The sequence below is a fragment of the Oreochromis aureus genome, linkage group 2 (genome assembly GCF_013358895.1).
Source record: "Oreochromis aureus strain Israel breed Guangdong linkage group 2, ZZ_aureus, whole genome shotgun sequence".
Taxonomy (NCBI): domain Eukaryota; kingdom Metazoa; phylum Chordata; class Actinopteri; order Cichliformes; family Cichlidae; genus Oreochromis; species Oreochromis aureus.
In genome coordinates, this window is record NC_052943.1 from 26,414,700 (window position 1) to 26,440,892 (window position 26,193).

The 26,193-nt window shown below is 39.8% G+C and overlaps 1 protein-coding gene and 1 long non-coding RNA gene across 3 annotated transcripts; one reads left to right on the top strand and one right to left on the bottom strand.

The window, feature by feature from the left end:
- Positions 1 to 1,197: 1,197 nt before the first annotated feature.
- Positions 1,198 to 21,216, bottom strand: b4galt1l (DP-Gal:betaGlcNAc beta 1,4- galactosyltransferase, polypeptide 1, like). Its single transcript, XM_031754906.2, has 6 exons — positions 20,403 to 21,216; positions 13,303 to 13,538; positions 7,135 to 7,322; positions 4,918 to 5,040; positions 3,914 to 4,018; positions 1,198 to 2,661 (listed from the first exon to the last, which is right to left on the bottom strand). The coding sequence occupies exons 1-6, from the start codon at positions 20,683 to 20,685 to the stop codon at positions 2,532 to 2,534; spliced, it is 1,065 nt and encodes a 354-aa protein (XP_031610766.2). The 5' UTR covers positions 20,686 to 21,216; the 3' UTR covers positions 1,198 to 2,531.
- LOC120443230 lies at positions 10,374 to 18,195 on the top strand. 2 transcript variants are annotated; one of them, XR_005615255.1, is made up of 3 exons: positions 10,374 to 10,559; positions 17,002 to 17,177; positions 17,322 to 18,194. It is a non-coding gene; the product is annotated as an uncharacterized LOC120443230 (long non-coding RNA). The 2 variants fall into 2 exon arrangements; XR_005615257.1 differs by having other exon boundaries at positions 10,460 to 10,611; positions 17,322 to 18,195.
- Positions 21,217 to 26,193: the final 4,977 nt, after the last annotated feature.

Genomic DNA, 26,193 nt, shown 5'->3' on the forward strand with positions numbered 1-26,193 from the left:
AGGCTCCAGAACCCTATGCAGATGTTTTGGATTAATTAGCTGATTGGAGTGTGACACTTTGAGCCTAAAATATTGAACCTTTTGACAATATTCTAATTTTCTGAGATTTTGAGTTTGGGGTTTTCATAAGCTGTAAGCCATAATCATCAAAATTATAACAAATACAGGCTTGAAATATCTCGCTTTGCAAGTAATGAGTCAATATCATATATTAGTTTGACCTTTTGTGTTGAATTACTGAAATAAATAAACTTTTGCACGATATTCTAATTTTCGCAGCCCTGTTCACTATTTTTATCTTGAAGTACTCTTTCCTTGTGTTTGCCTTATTTCATGATCAAAATGATGCATTTCCCACTGTGCAACTTTTACAACCAAAATTAGATTACGATCTGACAAGCACCTAATGAAATTATATATTTTAGATATGCATTCCATTTTATTTGAGCCCAACAGGGGTTTTCTGTTTATCTGTGTCAGATGGAATTTATTAGTAATGCCATTTCGTTTCTTTCTGCGTGTTATATCTAGCCAATTTGAGCTGAAATTGTCCATTAAGAGCACTTTTTAACTGCTACATTTTCAAACTACAGCAGACAGTTAATCAAAAACTGATCAGTAGGTGGTCAATAAAATTGTGGACATTTCAGGGGCAAGTATAACTGTTACCCCAATAATTCTGGTATTATCTTTTGACAAGTCGCCTACATGACAATAACAGAGGTGAACCAATCAATCAGTAGGAAAGCACTTCATAAGTTTTAATACTAATTAAGTCCTTTATTTCTAGAATAATTGAATCAATGCCTTTTAACAGTCCTCTGGGAAGCTAATTTTGAGGCTTTTTACATGTATTGTAAGGAAAAGACCCTACAGTAACACTGAAAAAAAAAAAAAACAACAATCAGAGGACCCAATACAAACAAGCAATTGGCAGAAGTGGGACGGAGAAACTCCCCTTCAACGGGAAGAAACCTCCTGCAGAACCAGGCACCGGCAGGGGTAGCCATCTGCAGCAACAAGTTGGGGGTGAGGAGAGGAAGACAGGACTATAGTGTCTTTCTTTTTCAGGCAAAACAGATTCAAATGTTAAATAAGCTTTCTGAGTCAGACAGAGCAGCTGGGCGGGACTTCTGTGAATAACATTTGAATAAAAACCTGTTTTTAGGTAGCAAAAGCATTTTACAGGTGCAGGGAAACCAAATAATTGTTTATTTACTTAACTTTTTTTAAATTTATTTTTTTTTAATGGTGTAATGCTGATTGCATTACAGGAAAGCAATGCAAATAGATGAAACAATGAAAAGCCCAACACATCATCTTTAATGTCCACATACAGAAACATTATAGCCAACATCACTGCAGCAGGACAGAAATCTGATTTCAGGTATTTATTAATTTAACTGTTTTTTTTTTTTTATCTGAATTTAGTGCTTTTAAAAGGATCATTACACTTTTTTGTTTTTCTTCCAGCCTGCTGTGTTCCCATTCACGTTTCGTCTCTGTGGGTCAGGCTGACCTCCACCCTGGAAATGATTATCTATAGCACAGCATGACCCACAGAGACAACACCACAAACACCAAGTGAAACAAGACAAAGAGAAGAACATGCACATAGCATATTAAAAGGAAAAAACAAATAAACAAAAAAAAAAAACCCACACACATTCACACACTGGCTTCTCCACCAGTCCCACCATTAAGGCACATTTACAGGTGATTTGTTCACAGAGTGAGGAGGAGACTCGTCTGCAGACACAAACAAACATGCAGGACAGATGACACACACTGGATCAATATGTGTCATGAATAATCAGACGAACTCGTCCAGCAGTCAGTTGACCTCATCCACAGGATCAGTAAAGTCTTTGGTACCAATAAGGACACTTAGAGATACAATCAATCAATCAAAATGAAGTACAGCTAATCAGTCAACAGAGAAACCAACCATCACCGATAATCCATCATTTTTCTTTTCCTTTTTTCTGTTTTGTTGGAATCAAAAAAAGCAGATAATCAATCAGTGCTGATTAATTAGTAATAGAATCTATTGATGAACAGACTCTTGTTTCATTTTGGATTAAACTTTGGCTGTAAAAAGAAAAGTTAACAGAAACATTGATCACTGATTAAAAAAACCTCATTTTTAAAAGAAGTCTCACACACACACTCAATAACCCATAATCCTCCAGCAGTAAAGCCCAGACCACATGACCCTGAGGGCCGCTCTGATTGTCTGATTTTCAAAACAAAAGTCTTGTTTAGGAAGTGTCCCAGCAGCAGCGTCTGACGCACAGATGGTGGGAGCTGATTGGTTCCAGCTGACCAATCAGAAATGAGTCCTTAAGGCCCCGAAAAAAACTTCACAAACCATGAGTCTGTTTGTGCAATCTCCCCCCCCCCCCAAAAAAAAAAACTTCAGAAAAAAATCACAGAAACAGTCCAGCAGTTCTGGAGCACACCAGAACTTAAAGCTTCAAGTGTCAGAGGCACGGTGTGAATTTCAGCCCGGTCCCAACGCCGTAGACCCTTCACGGCTTCCCCACATCCACAGTGATCGTAGTGAAAAGGTCAAGCTTCTGGATGCTCAACACCTGGTACTTCAGAGAGTTTATGCCGTCTTTGTACATGGTCTCTCTCGTGTGAGCAATCCGGTTAAACCTGGAACCAAAAACAACATCCACACCCTTCAGAACCAACAACCTCACTCTTAAAACCACATTTAGCCTTTATTTTAATTAGCAGTATTAATAGAAATATTGATCAGTAATGGTACTGATAATAACAACAACACTATTGTTTGTGGGCGTCTAACTAAAACCCAGGGTCAGTTAACAAAGCATAGAAGACAAACAATAAAAAGGATTAAAAAAAAAACAAAACAGCATTAGACAGTAATTGGAGTCAATGTTTAAAGAGTGAGCCAGTTTGAAGAGATTCATTTTTAGTTTTGACTTGAATAAGGGAAAAGAGCCTGTGTTCCTAATATCAGGAGGAAGTGAATTCCTGAGCCAGAGAGCAGAGCAGCTTAAAGCTCTGCTCCCCATAGTGGTGAGATGGGCACGGGGAACAATAAGGTGAGGGGCAGAAGAAGACATATGGAGCGGGAAGAGCCAGGTTATGGAGACATTTGAAAGTGAGAAGCAATATTTTAAAAGTGATTCTAGACGCTACAGGCAGCCAGTGAAGCGGCTGAAGAACAGAGGTGATGTGCTCTCTGAGGGTGTGGGCGAGTTATGATCCCCACAGGATCATAGAATTCTGGAGTTCATGAAGGGACTTGTTAGGGAGACCAAAGAGAAGAGAATTACAATAATCCATCCGAAAAGTGACAAGGCTATGAACAAGGATGGCAGCAGCATGGAGGGTGAAGACGGGACGGAGACTATTGATGTTGCTTAAGTGGAAGATTGATAAAGTACTGTTGAGGATGACACCCAGACTCTTAACCTGAGGGGAGGGAAGGATGGAAATGTTATCACCATTAATGGAAAACTTGTAGGATTTGGTTAAAGTGGAATCTGTGCTGACGGGTAGAGCTTCAGTTTTATTACTATTGAGTTTGAGAAAAATCGAAGAACAATGATTTAATCTCCATGAGGCAATCAAAGAGAGATGGGTGGAAGGGAGAAACTGGGCTTGGAAGAAGTATACAGCAGCGCGTCATCCGAGTAGCAGTGAAAGTCAATGTTATATTTCTAAAGTATGCAACAGTGAGGAATAACATTGGAAATGAAATTAATTAAATTAAATCTCATGTGAGAAGTTTTATTTAAGTGAAAACAGTTCAGGAGAGTGGCTGTACTCCAGCGTGACTCCCTGTCCCTGCATGCAGAATAAACGACAGTGTGCATGTGTGCGCGTCTGTCTGGTATAACAAGCAGAGTTGTGTGAAGATGATTTGGGTCTGCACCTCTGTGGGTTTGGATCATTCATTTTGTCTCTGTTGTGTCGGATCATGCGGCACTTCCCGATTTCACCGGTGGGTCTGGAGATGGACATTCCTTTAGATGCCACCCTGAAAATACAACAGTTTCTTTAAAAAAAATTAAAAAAAAAAAATATTTAAAATGTTTTTACATTTTTAAACAAAACCCTTCTTAACCCACATAGTGGTCACTACAGTGGGCAGCTATTCAAAGGTTGTTTTCTTGTGTTTGTGTTAGTGTTGATTGTATACTTGCACATAAACCACTACATTGGACACTGATGTGTCACTCCATACCCTGCCACCCACTGGTCATTTAATGTTACTATAGATGTATGATGAGTTTCATTGTAATTATTGTTAATTAACCCTGTCATGCATGAATTATGACAACCGCAATCAGGATTTTTTTTTTCTAAAGTATTGTATTCATCTTTTCATGCCTAAAGATGAATAAAAATACTTAAGAAAAAAATCCTGATTGAGGTTGTCATAATTCATACATGAAAGGGTTAATATAAAAATAAATCTCTTTGTTTGATTTATATTTTTCTTAAATATAATAAAGATGGTAAAACATTATTTTGTACCTTTTAATTATTTTTTGGGTAATTTTTAAAAAATAATGTTATTATTGTCCAGGCATGCATTTTTTTCATAATGTTAAAAACTATTTTCCAAGTGTTTGTAAATGTTACATGTTTACTTCCCCCCCCCATATCAAAATGTTCTTTTCAAACGTGGGTAATTTTCATCCATGTTTTTATTCATTTTTACGATGATTCATTAGCTGATGAGTGGATGCCAACACGTATGTGTTGTTAATTCAAATTAAATAAAAGCTTCAGACACATTTCTCTGTTCTCAGACACTGGAGCTGTGGTTGACCTGTAGATGGTGGATCATGTAACATGCGTATAAAGACGGTATGTGATGTGTTTGTAATGACACGAGCGAGTCCGCTGCAGCATGTGAAGCAGCAAACGTACCTGTTGTAGATGTCGTCGTCCTCTCCTCCCCAGCCCCAATAGTTGTTGGGAAAGCCGTTGATCTTCAAGTATTGCTCTTTACTCAACGATGAGACGCCTCCAAAATACTGATTGTACGGTAACCTGCAGAGGACACACAGGTGATTAAAGCTGACCGACATGATCGATCTTGGATATTAAAGGCAGAGGAGCTAAAATGGCTCATTTCAGACAGAGCATGAACTGGGGACTGTACCAAGGCCTAATATAAGGTAAATGAGGATTACTCTAAACTGTGAATCATGCAAAGTGACTCTAATAGAGTCAAGAAGAAAAACCTAAAGCTGGACATGAACAGGCCTCACTCAGCCGCAGCCTGCATAGCATAGAGGAAGCAGTTTTAACTTGTTCTCATAACCAGTTACCATCCTGTATTTGTACAAAGCAGCTTTGCGTAAACACTGTGTCCTGATCTGAGTGTCAGTGGACATTTTTTCCTTCCATGCTCAGCCTGTTTTTCACAGAACAACAGCAGGAGGTAAAATGACACACATCAGCTTCTTCGGGCTTCCTGACAGGAAACGCTGCTGCTCAGGGAGAGCGGCGACAGGAAACAGGAAGGGAGGTTTTCTTTCAGTACCCACCTCTTTCTCAGTGGTTTCAAAGTCTGTCTGTTCTCTTCACTAGAACTACCCACTGTCTGCACAATTAACCCCGCCCACAATATAGATTCAGTGCTGAGCACATCCAGACCTCAGTACTGACACGTCAGCTCTACAGTTACTCAGCAGTGTCCTCCGACCTGACAGCTGCATGCTGGCAGGATGCTCCGACACCAAAGTGGCACTTTTGTTTCACACCTCACAGCGAGACCAAAGACAAGGATTTTTAGAAAGAAAAAAAAAAGAAAAAGAAAAAAGACCCTCATTTCTCAGCTATGAATGCTTCAAGGAGGCTTTTTTTTTTTAAATAATTTATCTTCAGCAACAAGTTTCTTTTACTCCCAAAATGTGACTAATGAGTTCAACCACTTTTGTGTTATATAATTATCCCGGCCTCACACACAGCATTATGATCAGCAGCTGGACAGCCTCTCCTGTGTTGCAATATAGTCAGGCTGGAGGATCCAGCAAGAAAAAGGAAGAGGATGTTTTTCTCAAAAACTCCTAAATGCAAGCAAGCAGGGGTCATTTTTACAGTTCCAGAGTATTGTTATGAACTAATCATGAGATAATTTTGCCTGACCTTGTGTTCGACCTTGGTTACATAGCTGAGATAAACACGAATCCTTGAAAAGTTGCCTCCCAAAAACGCCAAAAGAAAACAGCAACTGTGTGTTGGGAACAACTACTGCCTGAAATAACTTTAGCTGACTTGAGCCGTGATACTAGTTAAGTGTACGAGGTTAAACTGTATTATTTTTACCCAGCCGCCACACAGCATGCATCTGATAGGTATACAGCACATACTCTGCTCTCTCAGCTCATTACAACATACAGAACACACAAACAGAGTTTGACACCATCAGCATTTGGTGACTCACTGCAAGTATTTGTAATAACTGAGAGTGATAGTGTTGCACACATAACCTCACGGTGACCACTTTCAATCAGAAACTGATGGCACAGGTCACCTGGTGGTAGGAAACCCATCTCCAAACATTCCTGGTCTGACTCTGACCGACTGCAATCACTCTCGGACAGATAGGTGAAGGTTTCCAAATAACACCATTTAATTTTATTTTAACGCAGACAGATTGTCAGCACATTGCAATCAATCTGAGTTGGTCTGCACTCGTCAGGACTCAGCTGGTTGTATTCTAGTTATGTACATCATTTTGCAGTTAAAACACCTTCCTGCAGCAACTACTTCATGATTAATGGAGGAACTTCTGTTCTAAATCTACGAGATTCTGACTGGACTCTGAATGTAAGAAGTTCATGTGAATTTCTGTGAATGTAGACAGCAAATGATTTTCAATCACAGTTTTTATCACTAATAAGCAGACTAACTCCGTCTTATCTCGATGCACCAAAGTTGCTTTGAAGACAACAGTAGACTGCATGTTATTGCAGACCTGGTCCCCGACTTTGAAGTAATCATTTCAAAGGCAACGAGATCCCAAGTTCATTGCACATGGTCACAATAAATCTGCTTGTCGTGCACCTCCATTCACAGTTTTCCCTGGCATAACTGTCATTTAAGTTCCTCATCCCTTTATCTCTTCTGGAGTCTCACCTGAAGCCGAACTTGTCCATTGATACAGACAGGTGCCGAGGCTGGCTGAAGCACTTGTAGGTGTTGCGGTCGTCCATGGGGATGAGGTCAACGTCGCTAAAGACGAAGCAGTTGTAATCATACTCCTTCAAGGCCTCTGCATAGCCAATGTTCAGCAGCTTGGCTCTGTTAAAGGTCTCGTCGCCATCCTGACACACACAGATAATCACGGGGTTAAAAGGGTGGCACTGGTTAAAGAACAGAACGTGAAGTCAGTCACTAAAAACACTTTCAAGTTAACCTGTATCGTAAAATATATTATATAGTAGATAAAATGTAATGTATCCATCACCGGTCAAACAATTATGTTTTTTTTGTTTGTTTGTTTTGCAGTCTGTCAGTATTGCAGGCCAGGACTGTCTCTTTATTCAGCGGCTTCCTGATCGGCTGGTTTGAAGAATGTTGGAGAACTTGAATTGTACAAATATGCAGAAACTGATATGAGTAAAAGCCTCCTTCAAGGTAATACAAGACAAAGCTCAGTGTGACCTTAAAACAGTGCAGGATTTTGAGACAGCCTAAACCTTTTAATACAATTTTACTGGGTTTATAAATGTTTATTTCTGCGCTGATGTACGGCTGTCTGCTCATAAGATTACAAGGGCTACTTTCACCGCAGCCTAATTTGTATGATCCATTTGGTGGTGACAGACTTTGAGTCTCCTGCTACACTCTTAATGGCTTTATACAAGTTTGCAACGTTTTTCTACTTCCTGCTTCATATGGAAAAAAAAAAAAAAAGAGACTTCCTTTAAAGAGCGTGTGAAGTGAGACGAGCCGTTTGAGGACACTAAAACAAGCGTGAAGCTGCTCCCAACTGAGGTTATTACAGTGCACTGAAACTATAAACAGATGGAAGAAAACTAGCAAATATATATAGATAATCATTATTCAAGTTATTAGACTGAGTCTTCTGGACTCCTCGGTGACTTGTTCCCAGCCATCCAAATCGTCATACCGCCTTGAGGTGATAAATAGAAGCCAGTGAAGTCAAAGATCTGCACTACCCCATAAAGTAAATAAAACTTCTGAAAGCCTCAGTGTGACTCAAAGTTGGTCTGACAGCTTCCAGTCACACTGATCAAATAAAATCTTGTGTGTCTACACTCTTCAATCAAAGGCACAAAATCCTGTCTACCTGCTGGTAGATAAGATTTTGATCTAAAACTAGGTGATTTAAGAAAAGTTGACCTCCGACCTCAAGGTCATTGAAACACATCTGAGAGGTTTAGCAGATGCACCTGTGGTATGAATTTGAAAATCCTATGTTGCACCATTCTTGAGTTATCGCATTCACAAACCTGGGCGCCCACCTTGCAGGGTGACGACAATACTTCAGCCTTTTTTACGAGTGAGGGGTTAAAAAAAAGAAAAGAAAAAAAGTATCTGGTTGAAGTGTAACATGAGAGAGTGTGAACAGAGGCCGCTTTGAAGTAAAGCAGACATTAGAATGGAGTTTTGGTGTATGTTTGTGATATCCTCTGATGTTTTAAATTAGTGAATGCGCATTTAAAAAATGTCTGAATGTCTGGTGAGTGTGTGACGGTAAGATGCATGCTCAATCATCCAGGTAAGGAAATCCAAAATGTTTATTCTGTTCATCTGGATGTAGCGTTTTCAGTGGGAGAAACATTTTGTCACTCATCATGGTGACTTCTTCAGTCTCAGCTGACTGCAGGTTTGCCCGACTTTATAAACAGTATGTTTGCATAATGACTGAAACTAGCTCACTGAAAGAACAATGGGCTGTGTGGAAGACCTCACCATCTCTGAATCGAGGACAGGGCCAAAGGGTACATCTTTCACCATCTTACAATGCTGTGATTACAGCTATTCCCTAACTCCCTGTGAATGGTACTTACGACCATTGATCGGTGGTCTTTGATCAGTGGTTGTTGATCAACGGTCATGACAATTTGCATATTCATGATCAATGAATCAACCTCACAGCCCATTGTTCATTCAGTGGTGCTAGTTTCGGTCATCGTGCAAATGTAGTGTTAATAAGGTTGGCAGTCAGCTGAGACTGACGAAGTCACCCTGGATGAGTGACGAAATGTTTCTCCCACTAAAAACGATAAGTCCAGATGAACAGAACCAACCTTTTGGGAGATGCAGAAATTGGAAATTAAATCTGCTGATCTAACATCAGCAAACAGATGGTAAACCATCTCATGGTTCCAAAAAAATTTGCTGATCACATGATCAGTGGCCAGCCAAAAACATTAACACACTGATGCCCTTTTCACGCCAGCTGTGAATGTCCAACCCTCACATCTAAAGAGGAGGGTGTTGGGCTGACGTTAGGGGTCTTTTTAAAGTCATCACAGCAGGACACGTATACAAACAGCTGGTCACAAACAGACCAGCAGTGAATCCAACACTCCTTCACACTGATCCTGGTCCAATCGTCTTTGATGATGAATAAAGGAGCGCTGAGCAGCCACGCGGGGTGGATGAGAGAAACTTCAGAACTTCATGCCTGCTGCTGCTGTTGAGCTAATAATAACCCAGGTTTCTATGGCGGCAGTAAACAGAGCTCAGGTGATTATGCAACAAACGTGAGCACTGAGCAGGTGTGAAGTGAGCCTGAAGATGAAGGTTGCATGTACATCTACATAAACGTGTGCTAAACCTTCAGATTTTCACACATCCTAAAAGTACAGAAGCCTATTAATGGGTAGTTTTAAAGTCTAAACCTGACCAAGGTGTATGGAGGGCCTAAACATAACTGAGTACTTTTTAGTGACTAATCTTAACCAAGTAGTTTTTAACGCTCTAACCAAACAAGCATTCTTTTAAAAGACTAAAGCAAACGTATTTATTTTTAAATAAATACTTATTTATATAATTATTTTTAAATCAACCCAACAAAGGAGTTGTGTTTCAGCTGACAAGCACACAAAGCTAGAGATCCTTCAGGTGACTTCATGAGCCAAGAAGGCAAGTTGAGATCTGTTGCTGCTGCAGATATCTGCATCACAGCAGCTCTGCAGTGTGCTTCAACACATGTAATCATGCAAAAAAAAAGAAGAAAAAAAAAAAGAAAGAAATCCGCCCGAAGGGAATTAATAAAATTCCTGTTTGCAGAATGAAAAGATCCACAAAAAGGTTAGTAAGCTTCACAGGAAACAAATGCAGTAGAAACAAGTTGAAGCAGATAGAAAACAAGAGAAGAAGGAAGCCCGTATTACCAGTGCGACCCCTTCAGTCAACACCAAACGGGGATTGAGCCTCAGTGTCTCCAGGGCCACAGCCATTGGTCAGAAAGCCCTGACATGCAAAGGGAGGGGAGGTTGGAGGGGTGAGGAGGGGCAGCAAGATAAGCACATTGAGGAGGAAGAAGAGGAGGAAGGACACACACAAGAGAGAGAAGAACAACAACTGTGAGTCACACAGAGAAACAAAGCAGAAGAAGAAAGTTCAGAAATCAGTCAGGTGATACAACAGCTGCGTGTGCCAGATGATGTTTGTAAACAGTCACCATCACCACATATATTCACTGAGTGTTAAATATTTATGATTCAAACCCTTCAACTTAAAATGATTATAATTCAAAACTGTTGTTTGGCATTTTCCATCCAATTGTGTGAAATTTTCATCAGCGACAGCCTCCTGCTGGCCTAAGTGCAGACTGATGTTATATTAGCATTTATTTTAAATGAAGTTTTGTGTATGTTTATGTTAGCATATTCAGAGTGAAGGTAAATCAGCAGATATTTGAATGGAGGCTGGGAAACATTTGGATTAGGAGCTCTGAGGTTTGAATACGTGCAGAGTGACTGCAGGCAAATTAGGAGATATTTGAATAGAGTTTGGTGGTATAGAGACAAAACACTTAAGTCTTTGCTGACTGGAAAAGCTGGTTCAAGGACACCAGTTAACGTGTTTACTCGTCTCTTTTATTAAGGTTTTCTGCAAATGAACTCCCACGTATTTAGTGAATAGTCAGTCATTAGGTCACCTGGGTTCACGTGGGCAGGTGTAAACTGACCCCGATTCTGTCTGCAGGTGGGACACCAGCTCATTTACATGTAAATAACACCCGAGGTTGCTTATCCGTCCTCAGAGGCCTGGTGGCTGGCTTTTATCAAACCAAGCCAGACTGCTAACATTACTGTCAGTGTCTCAGCAGAGATCCTCAGACCAAGCACGCGGACTGTAACTATACGCAAAGTCCTCATTCCCACACAGACAGCAGAAAGCAGCGCCCAGAGGTACAACATTTGGGAGCAATAACAAATTTCTAACAAGTTTTTAATGGTGGCCTCTACTGCATATCACCAGCTCTCCGGATGCTGTGTAAATACATTTTAACATTTCAACTATGCAAAGATCCAGAAACACTGGTGACTTCAGAGCCCCAAAACTAAAAACTGTTCTGTTATTCAAGTAATCAAAATATAATCAACGCAGACGAGAGTTATTCATTTTAATTCATTTTGAATTTTTATTTCAATTCAGTTTCATTCCCCTTAGTTTCCCTTAGATCCTGTTCCTGATAAATCCTACTAAGAAGCTGGGAGAAGGGATTACTATCCAAACACAACACTTGATGTCACACCGACGCATTCGTTTGTTTAGTTAAACACATCATGTACACAACACAAAAATACCTTCGTCTCTGAGTAGCAGAATCTGTCAGCTTATCAAACTGTACAACAATAGTTTATTTTGAATATAATTTGCCTGAGTGGGTTTTGTTGGGCTTAAAGTAGATTTAAGCGTATTTACTTTAGTCCTGCTAAGAGACATGTTAAATAACTCCTCTGGTAATCTATAAGTGGTGGGAGTAACTGTAATAAATTGAATGTTCCTAGTAACCAAAGTGCAATCTAAACCTAAAATTCTTTGAGATGGGTGACTGATCCGACTTGAATTTCAGCTCCAAAGCCACTAACGCCGTTAACGTTGCTCCAGTTTGTGTTGTGCTGATAAGCCTTCTGCACAACACACACACACACACACAAAAAAAACAAAAAAAAACACAGTGAACACACCCTCTCTGTGTTCTTAAGCAAAAGCCACCAGTCTTTCACACTCACACAGTTTCCAGAAGGGTCAAAAGTATGTGACACTGCAGAAGCCTCCAAACATCAGCAGAACTAGAGATCACACTCTCAGTTTCCAAGAATTCACAGTAAATTCTGCTGACTGAAAAAGCTTCCTGTATGAGAGAAGTTTAGAGTTCTTACTGTGAGATACTCTGTGAACCACCTGTGTATTTTATGTTAAACAATCATGATGTGATTGAAGTGTAGACAGAGAAGTTTAACAAAGGTATTTAATTAATTGTTCCAGGATTGAAGCCTTTTTTTTTTTTTTCTTTTTTTTTAAATACACGGTTCTCCACCCTAAGAGGAACTTTTAAGAGCTTTACATCTGATAGCCACTGCTCCTTTTTAGTTATAAGATAGGGTCCGGTTTAAAAAGAAGCCAAAAAATAAAGATTATCATCTTATTTTTAAACCCTCTGGCTTTCTTTCATTACTTCTTTTTCTTGTTAATCTAATACTCAACAGTAATTTTAAAGGTAGTTACTGCATTAATAAAAAGGTTTAATTTTGTACAGAGGACTTACTATAAATGGTTTATTCCTGTTGTAAACCAATAGTTAGCTGCATGAATAACTTAACTGACTGGTATTTCTGGTCAGAAGTAGCGAGATCAACCCCCAGCACACACCCCCATCAGTCATGCTTGTTCACTTGTGGTCCACGAACTTCTTTTTATCACTGACAGCTGCACACTGCAAAACAAACTCCTGCCATCGCACAGTAAGGGGGAGTGATAGTGAGGAGGAAGTACCCAGACACAACAGTGCTGCTTTAATGTCTCCAAACTGATTATTTCATGTAAGCAACAAGCTGAAGCTTGAATTCCAGGAACATATCTGGCGTTGTGAGGATAAAGAGCCATTCATGCCAACACCAGCGTCACACAGGCAGGAGACCTGATGTATTATTTTACTATTTGTGAAACCAAACTCTGGATAAACATTCTCTCTCTCATTTCATTTTCACGCAAAGAGTCAAACAGTCCACCCTGTCGAGTAAACAGTGGAACTTATACATACAGGATTTTAATTGTCTCCTTGTTCTCATGTATGAACACACTTCGTAAGTGTACCTGGTTGATGACGTAGATCCCGTAGTCGAGCTGCTGCCTCTGCAGGATCGGGTGCAGGTAGTAAAGCCAGTACTTAAGGTGCTCTTCTCGGTTGCGGAACGGGATGATGATGGCCACTTTCTGCAGCGCCTCGCAGTCTTTGGGTTTGAAGCGTCCGCCCGGCTGCACGTTGGGGTTCTCCTTTTTTACCAGCTCCAGGCTCACAGGAATGTTAAACTCCACCCGCAGGGGACCCACTGAGGACACAAACACCAACATCAGAGAGTCTGACTACAGAGTAAAGGATCAGCACAACCTTTTCAGGTGGCCACAGCAGAGAGCTTCACCCACATGCAAAAAAATGAGCCAAAGTATTATTTAAAAAAAACAAAACAGGGTGTAGAAAAACAAAAAGTGAAATAATATATAAATATACAGCAACTAGGCCTCATTCACTAACATCCACATGGAAAAGTACAGTAGGATATGTTAATGAATACGAATTATTCCAAATATTCTGGGCAGGTACCCTGGGAGTGCTGGACAGGGCCATAGAAGGCCCTTAGCCCATATGGCATTAGCCATAGAATACCAGAACTGGCAGGTCCACCACTGGCGTCCTGCTCGTCACAGATGAGAGCAGCTTCACCGTGAGCCCATGTGACAGACTTGAAAGCATATGGAGAAGCCGTGGAGAACAATATACTCCCTGTAACATCGTTTAGCACGTATGTATTAGTATGGTGGGTCAGTGATTGTCTGAGGAGGCATATCTATGGAGGGATGCACAGACCTCTACAGGCTCAGAAACAACACCCTGACTGCCATTCGATATCAGGATGAAATCCTGGGACCCGTTGTCAGATCATACACTGGTGCAGTGGGCCCTGGGTTCCCGCTGGTTCACAACAATGCCCGGCCTCATGTGGCGAGAGTATGCAGGCAGTTCCTGAAGGATGAAGGAATTGATACCACTGACTGGCCCCCACACTTTCCTTACCTAAATCCAATAGATCCGCTCAAAACTTATGTTTGGGTCAATTGCCAAGTTGCAACTCAGACTATCCAGGAGCTCAGTGATCACCAGGACACCATCTCATCTCATTAGGAGCATGGCCCAATATTGTCAGGCATGCAAGCAGGTGGGGGGGCCATACAAACTACTGAGAACCGCTTTTGAGTTGCTGCAATGAAATTTGGGCAAAATGGACTAGCCAGCCGCACCTTGATTTTCAGGGTTCAGCCCTCTGTGAGTTGATAATTTTCATTCCCATCAAACGATGCGGCATCCTTTCATGCCAAACATATCACCGAGATAGCCAGCACCCCCTCCCGTTAAACTCTGATGTGTTTTCTAATTTTTCTTATAAGCATTATATATGAATGAATGAAAAGAGCAGGCCCTGAGGAGAGACGAAGTAAAATGTCTGTGAAGAGTCTGGTCACATAATCATCAGGACAAGTTAAACGTGTTTGTGTACGCCTGCAGCACGTTCTTGCAGTCTGTTCTGGTTTATTCTGACTGAAATGATGTGAGCACAAACAGCAGGACAGAAAACTGTTTTCGTCCTGCAGAACATTTTCCAACCTTCTGCAGTTCTCAGTGTGTAATCAGAGAAATATGCTGCTGCAGAAAGAGTCCAAAAGTCCAAACAGCTCATTAACACACAGAGGTTTGCTCTCTTCATCCAGAGAGCAGTTAGATGCTGATCTCAGGTCAACAACTTTTATACAGCCTGTATATTCACGTCATTTTCCTGAACACGGAAAGATGTCTGCCCTCGCATTACGGACATCTCTGTAACAGTGACATCATGCCAGACCAGTGCCAAGAAAACTGTATGCAGCTAGAACAGAGTCCTACTCATGTCAGATAAAATGTTCTGCTCCTCTGCGAGTCCAGAGTACTATTTCTCACAGTGTGATGACGTGTCAACAGCAACCAAACAGGACTCCCAACAGAGGAAGCAGGAGCACAGCTGGAACCATTTTACCACATCCTTCACTGTTTAGCCTTCCACTTGTGGTTTCAGCACAGCTTCACATGTTAATATGTTCATCTTTAAGCCACTTCAAGCTGCTTTCAGTTGGCCATCCCAGTGGATAAAGATTTAAGGTCAGCTATTAAAAGATGTAGGCCTGCGTGAGAACATTTGCTTTGTTAAATAGAGCAGCATGCAATCATATTTCAGGAGTTTCGAGATATCCTAATGGAGTTTTGTTTGTTTTTTATAAAGGGGGAGTTAATCTTGAGCTGACTATCTACAGTCATATATAAAATGTTGGGCAGTTGCTCAATTTTTGTTTCCAACACTTTTCCATTTCATTTTTTATTTCGGTTATTTTTGACGCATCTCTATGATACAGTGAACAACAATCATAAGCATGTCATAAGTTTCAAAGACTTTTACAGTGTAGAGTCCGTATTTACAGCTGTGACTCTCCTTCACAACGTTTTCAATCCTCCGTAGCATGCTGGACTTACCAACACTCCTAGCTGATCACAGTTTGTGCTTTTAAAGGACTACCTGTAGGTTTTCAGTTGAATTAAAAGCTGGGAAGTTTCCTGCCCATGGATAGAAACTGCTGGATAATGTCACTGAAATGCTCCTGGATCGTTCAAGCTGGTCTTTGAGGAGATTTAAGGGCAGTCCTTAAAAAGCAGACTTGCACAGATCATTTTACTGGAGCTAGAAGAATATGGACCGTTTTTAAGTCCTTGTTTGATTCTGGAACCCGAAGGAGCGCTTGGACCCAGAAAGAGCTTATGGCAAATCATATCCACTTAACAACTGGCTTTAATTGGGCTTCCTTTACTGTGAAAATTCAAACCTATTTGATAGTGAAGGTTCATTTCAGCCAGTTTGCCATCTATGGTATTGGAGCAAACACAGGTCACCTGACCTAAATAACCCCACAGCTGACCAATCGACTGATCCTACATACTTTTTACTGACCTCTGTCAGGCCGTAGATTACGTGGAGCCATCTTGTGTCCACATGTGCAATTCTTGAGTAAATATTAGTTAGGATATTAGGTGCTTTTGGTCTTAGAGAATCAAATAAGTGTAGAGTGACAGCTCTTTATATGACACAATGTCTGGCAGTTCACCAAATCAAACAAGCTGTCCAGTTTGGCCGGATTTAAGTCTTTGCCTGGCTGATTCTGGGCCCCAGGCCTAATGTTTGGCACCCCTGATTTTGAGTCACACATTTAGTTTGCTGTTGGAAAAAAACAAACAAACAAACAAACAAAAAACTCTCTGTATGAGGTCACAATTTTACAAATCCACACTTTCACAAGTTCTCTGTGTAGTTAAAAGTCAAGATTGGTTCAGACTAGTTCGCACTCAGAAACCAAAGAGTGCAATGAAGCTGAATGTCTGTGGGCTGACAGAGCTGATCTGAGAGGTCTGAGGGGGTCCGACAGGTCACAGCTGAGGAAACAGTGAGACCATCAGACTAATAACAAACATCCTGATCAAAGTTATACAAACTGATCAAACTGAAAGTCCAGACAAACATGCAAAGAGAACGTTTATGAAAGAGCACACAGGACTCATACTAAAAGTGTACCTGCACTATAAAATATTATATAACACTGTCTGCACCTGTGATTTAGGACAGACTTATTTTAAAACCACAGTCCACCTCATAAAGGACACAACTCATTCAACCAAAAATACAAAGCACCTCATGAATGTGGATTCTCTCCTTTTAGTGGCAGCACTCTAGCTAAAACCTGCAGTAGGCTGGAGAACTGGTTCATGGGTGCTGCTATGCCAAAATCACAGAGGTTGCAGAACAAGACGAGGACTCCAAGTTGCAGTCCAACATGGAGGAGATGGAGTGTGTCTGAGAGCCAGCTGGTCTAAATGTTTCTGATGAAGGGGATCTGTAAGCATTTTTTATCTTATAAATCCCAACTTTGACATGAGGTGTGTGTGTGTGTTTATAAAGGAGGCCTCAGGACTCAGACTCGAGACCTCAGCTTAGATGTGAACAGACAAACATCTGGTTTCCTCTGCTCTACCTCCTCAGAGACTCGTAAGCCTGCAAACTGCTGCTGCTGTCGGCTGTTTCTCACAAACAAAGCATGGAGGACGAGCAGCTTTAACAGAAACCGGAGCTCCAGCAGAAACTCAGTTAGAGGAGGAGCATGTACAGAGGCTCTGATTGGCTTGCATTATCTCACATCTGGAGAACATCCCAGCACCTCTGACTGCATCCCCACATCTGGAGGAGACACGAGGAGAGAGGAAACACCTTATTAGAGATCTTTAGATCACAGCTGGATGACACTGAGATTTAATGTGAGCCCAAACTACGAAGTTGAAAAGTAACCGAACACCTGGGTGCAGCTGTACTTCGTATCTCCTGAACGCTGTTTGGACTCCAATCAGATGAACTCAAGAACACACAAATCTCCCCCATAAATCGAGCCCACTCTGGTGGTTAAACTAGAGCTATCTGCAACTCCACAGATTCATGAAACCTAATGTGGAGGCAGCTCATTGTGTTCTTCCACCTCATCTATTTAAAAAGTAACGACACAGACAACAGTTACTCTCATTTTGGTTATTTCAATCATGTGATATCGAAAAAAGTTGTTTCCAGCTGGCTAAAAAATAAATAATCGGAAAATGGTAATAAAGTTGCCAATAATAAAGTTGAAGCGTTTTGTTGTTTTGGGGTTTTTTGGATTCATTTTGTAATTTGTAACCGACCACAGACAAAGATTAGTTGGAAGAGGTATTAACTGGCAGTAATCCTCTTCGGCTAAATCAGCACAATACTATCATAGGAATGATTTCTCAGCTTGGGAGATTCCAGCCCTCCAAGGAGCACATGAATGCAACCGTGCATGCACTCTTATTATTAAAGCAAATTAATCACATTTTTGAGGTTCAAGACTGTGTCAGGGGTGATTAAAATTTTAATATTTTCTATGTCTAATTGGTTTACTTAAAAAAAAACAAAAAAAACAAAAAACATTCAAGCTTTCCCACTGCTACATTTAGCATGTGTGCATGAAATTCATACACATATGCAATTTGACAAGATAAGTCATCTGAATTCTCCAAATACAAAGGAAAGGTGCTTTAATGCTTCCTTTATTACCTCCTTTATCTGGGCATACACTGCAGTATCCTTTATGGAAGGAGAGGAGATAATGCTGTCCCATAATTCATAGTGATGCAGACATGAGAAGCCTTAATAAGGAGGAAGAATGGAGTTACACTGGATCTTCTTTTGTAATGACTTTTTCATGGTAACAAACTGTTAGCATGAAGTCAGAGCACAAGTTCTTATCAGTCGTACTTCAGAGCTATCTTTGACCTCACGACAGAAGGAGGCAGGAGGTATTTTTGGACCGAGATGCCATTTAAGCTATTTCCAGGTACACTTCAAAACATATCATGTACCACAAAACATATTTGGTTAATCTAGTCCAGGGATCTCAAAGTTATTTTGCATCATGGATCAGTGAAAGTATATAACAAAATGTGTAAAATTACAGAAAAAACTGCTGACGGTTCATTGGCCAGACTGTTCATTCACAGAAGACTTCCTTGAACTCGCTGTAAAAAAAAAAAAAAAGAAAAAAAAAAAAAAAGTAATTCCTATACCAGAAGGTGAACCCTTTTTTTTTCCTTTGTGTATCTATTAGGGAGGGGTCTTTATCAATATAAAAACCTGTAAAACCTGTGAAAATACAGGTAAGGAGTCTATGCACTCCTTCACGTTTTCCAAACTTGACACACCTGATCAAGTCTAAAGATCTCAGCTAAATTGCAAAGCCTTGTCTGTTCACTTATCCTGATACTGGAGCAGATCCTGAAGCTTGAGCTTCATATTTAGATCATACTTTTAAAACCTGTAAGTTTCATTTCTGCCAGCATCAGTGAAAGTAGGTGCTCTCTAATGCCATAAAGTGGGAACAGGAAGTGATTTGTAACTCGATTGTGCAACAGGCAATAAAGAGTACAGGAATGTGGCTTTAAGGCAGCCACATTCCTGAGTGAAACTCTTCAACTGCCGTTATTATTTAATATCGCAGAGGTCTGGACTGTTTGTTGGACAAGATGAGCACGTGAAGGCGTCTCCTTGAGTAACTGTTCTCGCGCCTCTTCTCCACAGCAGAGGGATGAGCCACACATAACTAACTGAACTGAGTTTAGTAGATAAAGATACCCTAACTGTAGTTTTTGACAGGAAAGGAAGACACGATGTCCAGTGTGCTGCTTTTCTCTGCCGTGACTCATGCAAGTTCAGTTATTAGTTTTAAAATCTTAATCTTAAATTGTCTCAGGAGCAAACCTGCAGGTCTTTCCATTTGAACTGTTCAGAAAGCACTTTGAAATTGTTCATTTCTGATTGAAAACAAGAGTAATTTTCCATTTAATATCTTAAACAATGCTGTCACAGCATTGTCAACCTGAAAAGGATAAGCAGAAGAGAATGGATGGATGGATCTTACCTCTGCAATAAAACAGCATTTCCAACCTCAGGCAGTTATTTAAAAAAATAAAAAATAAAAAATAAAAAAAAAATCCAGCTCCACAAACCGTTTCTAAAACAAAAATTCAAGTGACCTCATTTCTTCTTCGTGATGAAACTTAAAGGAGCAGTACAGTATCTTGCTGCAGAAATACAGTGAGGTGTCGGGAGTGAACGAGTACACTATTTAAGCCCCAAATGCTTGGTGTTAATTGTTAATAATATGCATTTATGCCGTTAAAAGGTCGATCGTGAGAATATGAGTCTGGATTAAAAGAAAACAATATTAATACAAAAGTATATTTATTGTTTTTGGTATCTGAAGCTAAAAAGTCTGTTTGAATAGATTATTAAGTCACTGAAACCAATACTGTCACAATTCTACAAAACAACCAATCTATTCCATTCTTTTCCCTGTGGAGGTGTTGATACACTTAACACATACACTTCAATGCTTCAATGTATCTGCACACACATACTGTACTTAACACACTTTACACACTACTGCCCTGTTTCCCATTAAAAGGTGAGGACCGAAACTAGTCAGTCTCCGAGGTTTGTGGTGTTTTAAACCTTTAAACAGACTCTGGACCTCAGAACCAGGGTTCTGGTTAGTCTTACCCAGCAGGGGGGACGTCTCGGGGCATTTCTCCAGCTTCTTCACCGGCTGCTCCAAGACTTTCTCCTCCTTCGCAGGCTCGAGTCCGGGGCTCACCACCGGTTTGTTATTCTGGCTCTTAGGGGTGATATTATTGGACTGCTGATTCTGAACGAAGGCGACCCGGAAATCGAGGGAGCGGACATAGAAGACCACGGTGACGGCGATGTGGAGAAAACACAGCAGCACCACCAGCTTACAAATCCGGTGGAGGACGCTGAAGTTGACGGAGGAGTCTGCGGGCATCCTGGCTCGCACTGTCCCGGAGGTGTTTCGTTAAAACCCGGCCGATGAAGCGGAAATAACGTCTGTTTCCCCTGGTCGCTTAATGTTATCTGCTTTCAGACTCCATTTTCCTGCAAGTTGTCGGGAAAGTTTCCAAGTTTCCAGTGATATCCGGTTAAAATAAGAGCGAAATTTCACGGGAATAAAGCGAATAACCGAGACGTTAAAAAAAAAGAAAAAAGAAAAAACGTCCGTCACGTTCAGGTGGATGGCAAATTAATTAGTTTGCCCCTCAGTTCCGGTTTAAAATAAACTCACAGCTACGCGGCTCGGAAACTTCGCGTCTTCGTTAAACGCCTCTAAAGTTGGCTAACAAACGTAAACAAATCCCGCGGAAAAGTTCTGAAAAATGCTCGAGAGAAACATCCGCACGTCAGTCTGTACCAGAGCCGGGAGCAGCACACGTCAATTTGGACAGTGAGCTGAGAAGTTCCGGAGAGAGTGGATAAACTTTCGTTCGCTGCGGAGAACACCAACCTGTCAGTGTGACGAAACTATAGTGAGCACCTCCGGTTTCAGACTTTCATAATAAAACACAAAACCACCTGGAGTGCCGTTTCTCTGTATCCTTACTAATAAATTATATGTTATAAGTTAATCCCACTTAGTCAGTTAATCATTCAAGAAGTCTTTGTCTATATAAAGCATGGACGTATCCATTGATAAGTATTTTCTTTTATTGACAAACACATTTTTCTTTCAATTATTTAGCACAACATAATCCCCCCCACTCCACCCCAAGGGAGGGAGTAGGTAATCAGTCTGTTTGTTAGCATCCACAGTTTTAAAGACATACTAGGCCTTGCATTTGACCTTTACCTTCATTCTCACTGCCCAAGGCCAAAGCTAATTGAAAAAAAAAATTCAAGAAACCATATTGAGTGTCCACATATGAAAGGGCAACACACTTTTGTACCTATGCAATACAGTGCCCTAAAATGTCACAATGAGGCACGTAGTAATTAATATAACTTTTTTACCGCTTATAGAAGGCAAAGATTTCAACCAGTTCTGCTCCAATCATATAGATAAACATAATAAAAGACACACCACACCATTTTATCTATCGCTGTTAATTGGCTATGTACCACAGGCCTTCAAGTACTTTCATGATCATTTTTAAAGGCCATCACTGTCTTAGCTAATTACAGGCCAATCTCCAACCTTCCTTTTATCTGAAGATGGTTTATTTGAAGAGATCCAGTCAGGTTTCATAGCTCATCACAGTACTAAAAACAGCTTTAGTGAAGGTCAAACTGTCAAAATTATCAGAGCACCAAATCATTTAGAATGTATCAGATTATTGAATGAAATTGCTCACATAATCAGTTACTTTTTTTCTATGCTAATATGCTAGGCTGACGATAACAGCAGAGAATAAAATTAACTAAACTCTTGTTTGGTTCTTCTCTCCTAATGCTTAGCTAGACTTTTATTTTGAAGGCAAACGCAACACTTTTTCTGGAGGAAGTTCTCAGTTTATGTGAAGAAGAGACATGGCTTCCGGTTATTCAAATCAGTGACGTCTTCTTACCGCCTACAGACTTAAATAAATCTTTTATTTGCGTTATGAATCACTGATCTTCCCTGAGTCAATCTAGTTATTCTTAAGGATTAAAGGCTGTAAAAAAAAATCAATAAAACGAAATAAAAAATAGAGAAATATATGAAATGAAATAAATCATACTAAACTAAAATAAAATTACTTAAATCAAATGAATTACACAAAGTAAAATAACGGATAAAAAAATAAAGTACATTAAGACTAAATAAAACAATGAGAAGAAACAATTTAATAAACAATTTAATAAACGACCAATAAACAGGTAAACAACAACAAACAATGCTTCAGTTAAACAAACAACAGAAGTTGTCGTTACTTAAGTGACAATCAATTACGTACCTTTAAAACAATAACTACATTAATTTAATATTAATTAATTTAGACGATTAAGCAAACAAAACTAAAATATAATAAAGTGAAATTGATTAAAAGAACATAAGAAAAATTGGCACAAAATAAAAACTACAAGTCAAGTAAATTGTCTGAAAATAAATCATATAAACTACGCAAAAGAACTTAAAAAGTATAATAAATTGTTGACATGAAGTTTATTATTACAGTCTGAATGGGCTGTGGTAGTTTACGAATGTTTACTGCGCCTCCATGTGGTCAAAATGTTGAAATACAACAACAAAGTTTTCTTAATACACCAATCTTAGTAATATCCGTTTGGGCAATATCACATTTCATGAATGATATTGGTGGTGCGTTGCCGTGTCAAGAACTTTGTTTTAAATTTAATCTTCGCTTTAATCCAAAAATCTATAACAAGTTGATAAAACGATCCCACTTTCTCAAAGATTTAGGTAAGATCTGCAGCACTCAGAGATTTCTCCTGATCTGCGACAACGCCACAATGAAAATATTACATTTAATGCTAGAAAAAAATATACTAATCAGGTTAAAAGACACCATATCTTGATAAGATATTTTATCTCTATCAGATCAGATAACCAAAATTTGGACAGATAAAAAACAAAAAACATTTTAAACCATTTTAAATGAAATTCATCCACTTAATGATTTTATTACACTGAGATTTAAAGAGCATGTAAATTGTTGTATTTTTGTAACAGTGAGTTAGAAAAATTCAGAGTAAAACAATACAGTCCTTTTGGACTGGTTGCAGGCCAGAATAGAAAAGCGGAAATTTACTGAAAAATGAAATTTTAATTTGAAAATATTTCATTCACAAATGCAGATTCTGGAAGAATGATCTAAAGCTGTTTAGTAAGTCTCTGAAGGCAGTTCAAAATGGATCAGTCTATAAATTACTCTTATTACTTAGTAATTTAAATTTAATATGTGTGTGTGCCTTTTTTCTTTTCTCTCTCTCCTTTTTGTATAATTTTTATTTATTGACATATTTATTTTTCATATTTATATTTATGGATCATTATATTTGATCAGCCTGTGTTGTTGTTACAATATGTTCAATACAGCTTTTTGTCTGGCAAAAAAGAAAACAAGTACCCATCCATAAATTTAAAGTTTATGCTGGACTTAGAATCAGTTTCATTATGTTTTTCCAGAAGCATTCGGCAGCACCTGGACTTCTTCCTCGGCGGGCAGTCTTTGCTCTGTCGTCTGTGCAAACTGAAGGTGAAGTGAGAATACCTGTAAGTAAGCTGCTGGTTGTTTCTCACTGTGGATGAAACTTTTAATGTTAGGCAGGCTGTGGAGGCCCAGAGGTACCAAACCTCCACTTCCTCTCCTCATTCTCATTTCTTCTTTAAGTGGTAACTGCTCCAAGATCCTTTTAGAAAAATCAAAATAAATCAGGTTTGTATTTTGTTTTGTAGCTCCTGTCTCTTGTTTCCAGTAATGCTGCCCTGGTCTCATCTTCTTGAATTCTGTGTCTCGTTACCCTGATGTTTCCTGTATCGCTGAATACCTGATGCGTCTCTTTAAAGTCTCACTTTGCCCCAGTTCTTGTCACGCTGTATTGTCTTCTATCTTTGTAGATGCTGTCACGGGTTCAAAATATTGGGGATGGATACAGGAGGAAAACCAAAATAACAACACTGGTCTGGCCGGGTCAAGTCAAACGATGATTTTAATGAACACACGTGTGGGAGATGAACACTGCACGCAGACAGCATCGATCTCTCACCAAAAACCACACAACAATAGTTTTTATGAAAATCAGGGTATTGGAACGCCCCCTCATGCGTACAATACAATCAATGTTGACAACTTTTAACACATTAAAAGAACATCTTCTTCTTCCCGAGGCCAGATCCTTCCCGGTAATCTTCTAACTCTGCTTATCCCCTGGAACAAACAGTCTCTCCTGCAAGCATAATCAAACAGCTACAAGGCCTTGCAAACTATTATTTAAATATTTGAACTCTCCCGTACACATGAGTTTAACTACTGCTTGTGTGTGTGCGTGTGTGCCTCGACCTCAGCATTCACTCTGTCTATAAGGACAGAGGCCAACTCTTCATGTGTGCAATAACCTAACTGAAACTATACATGTAATATGTTGAATAAATGTTCTAATCAAATGCCACTATTCAAAGCTTAATAAAAGAATATAAATGAATAAAGGATCATGATGAATAACATGGTATATGTGTTTTGTAAGCATGTGCGGCCTTCTACGCTCTACGTCACTTCACTCAATAGATCAGCCAGACATCCCGCTGACTGTAGCTTTTAACCCTTACTGTAGGAGCCATTTTGGGTTAATACCTTATGTGGCCGCTAGAGGTCACCTTTTTCTCTTTTGTTCATGTAAAGGTATTTAAGGTAGACGCACATAATCAGCGTCAGGTGTGTCTTTAATTGTGAGAAGGCAAACAGTTTGTGACCGCTGCGCTGTTATGTCAAGATGGTATTGGAATAAAGAACAAAAAGGACAAGATAAGTACAGCTGGATTTCTTGGACTGTTTACTTAATTCATACATACCAGTGACATCGCGTCACCCCCCCGTTAACGACCACCTCAGTGGCTTCAAGCGTAGGCTTAGCCTCTACAATTAGAGTCACAAACTTGCTTTTCTTTGGGGAAAAGTTTGTGCCAACTGCGCCGCGGTGTTTTGGGGGCTCGGCGCAAACAGGACAATTAAAGTCTGAGTGATCGATCGCCGTGGAGAGCTGAATGCCGTTTGGAAACGTTTTACCGTGGAGGGTTCACGAGGAGCGGACAGCTGGAGTATCGGTCTGTCAGCTGACGACGTGGGATTCCTGGTGACTGTTCATTGGATATTGGAGAGGACTCAGAATTCTTCATCGGAATCAGCACGGCGCCCAACGTAAGGTATGAGTAGCGCTACTAATAAATGGCCATTTATAAAAAGTGTGCACACTTATTTAAGAAGACGTAATTCCAATGCATTGGTGGTCAAACATAATAAATCTGATTTATAAACAAACTTTCGCATGTGCGCATAAACTCTCAATATTTGGTAAATATTTGAGTTTTGGGACATTTGAACTATGGACACAAATAAAGCTGCTGACAGGCTCCCTGAGCCTGCTGCAGAGTCAGCTGTGCAAAGTAGCAACGCCAGCAAGACTGGGGCGCATCCAGAAAAGGACAAACGAGTGGTGAAATTGACTGCTAAGGCACTTGCAGAGAAACTGGACAGACTGCAACGTGATAGAAAAGCTAAATTAAATAAAGCTAATAATTTAAAAGAGAGTATAAGGGTCTCAATGGAAAAAAAAATGAAACTTCTATGGTTCAAGCATCATTTAATGATTTTTTTTGGTTTGTGTAATGAAGCAAAAATAGTTCATGGTTCATTGATGTGTTTGTTACCAGATGATGAAAAAGAAAAGCATGAAACATGGTTTAAAGTGAAAACAATGCATTATGATGAGTTCACTCATGAAGTGAAAGAATGGTTATCAGGTTGCGAACATTTACATTTAAAGGGTGATCATGGTGTTGATG

Excerpts from the sequence above, each read along its gene's own strand:
- b4galt1l (XM_031754906.2), bottom strand. The coding sequence starts at position 20,685 with ATGCCCGCAGACTCCTCCGTCAACTTCAGCGTCCTCCACCGGATTTGT. Across the intron at positions 13,539-20,402 it reads CGAGACGTCCCCCCTGCTGG|TGGGTCCCCTGCGGGTGGAG; the intron begins GTAAGACTAACC and ends TTGTGTCCTCAG. Across the intron at positions 2,662-3,913 it reads AATGATCCAAACCCACAGAG|GTTTAACCGGATTGCTCACA; the intron begins GTGCAGACCCAA and ends TTTTGGTTCCAG.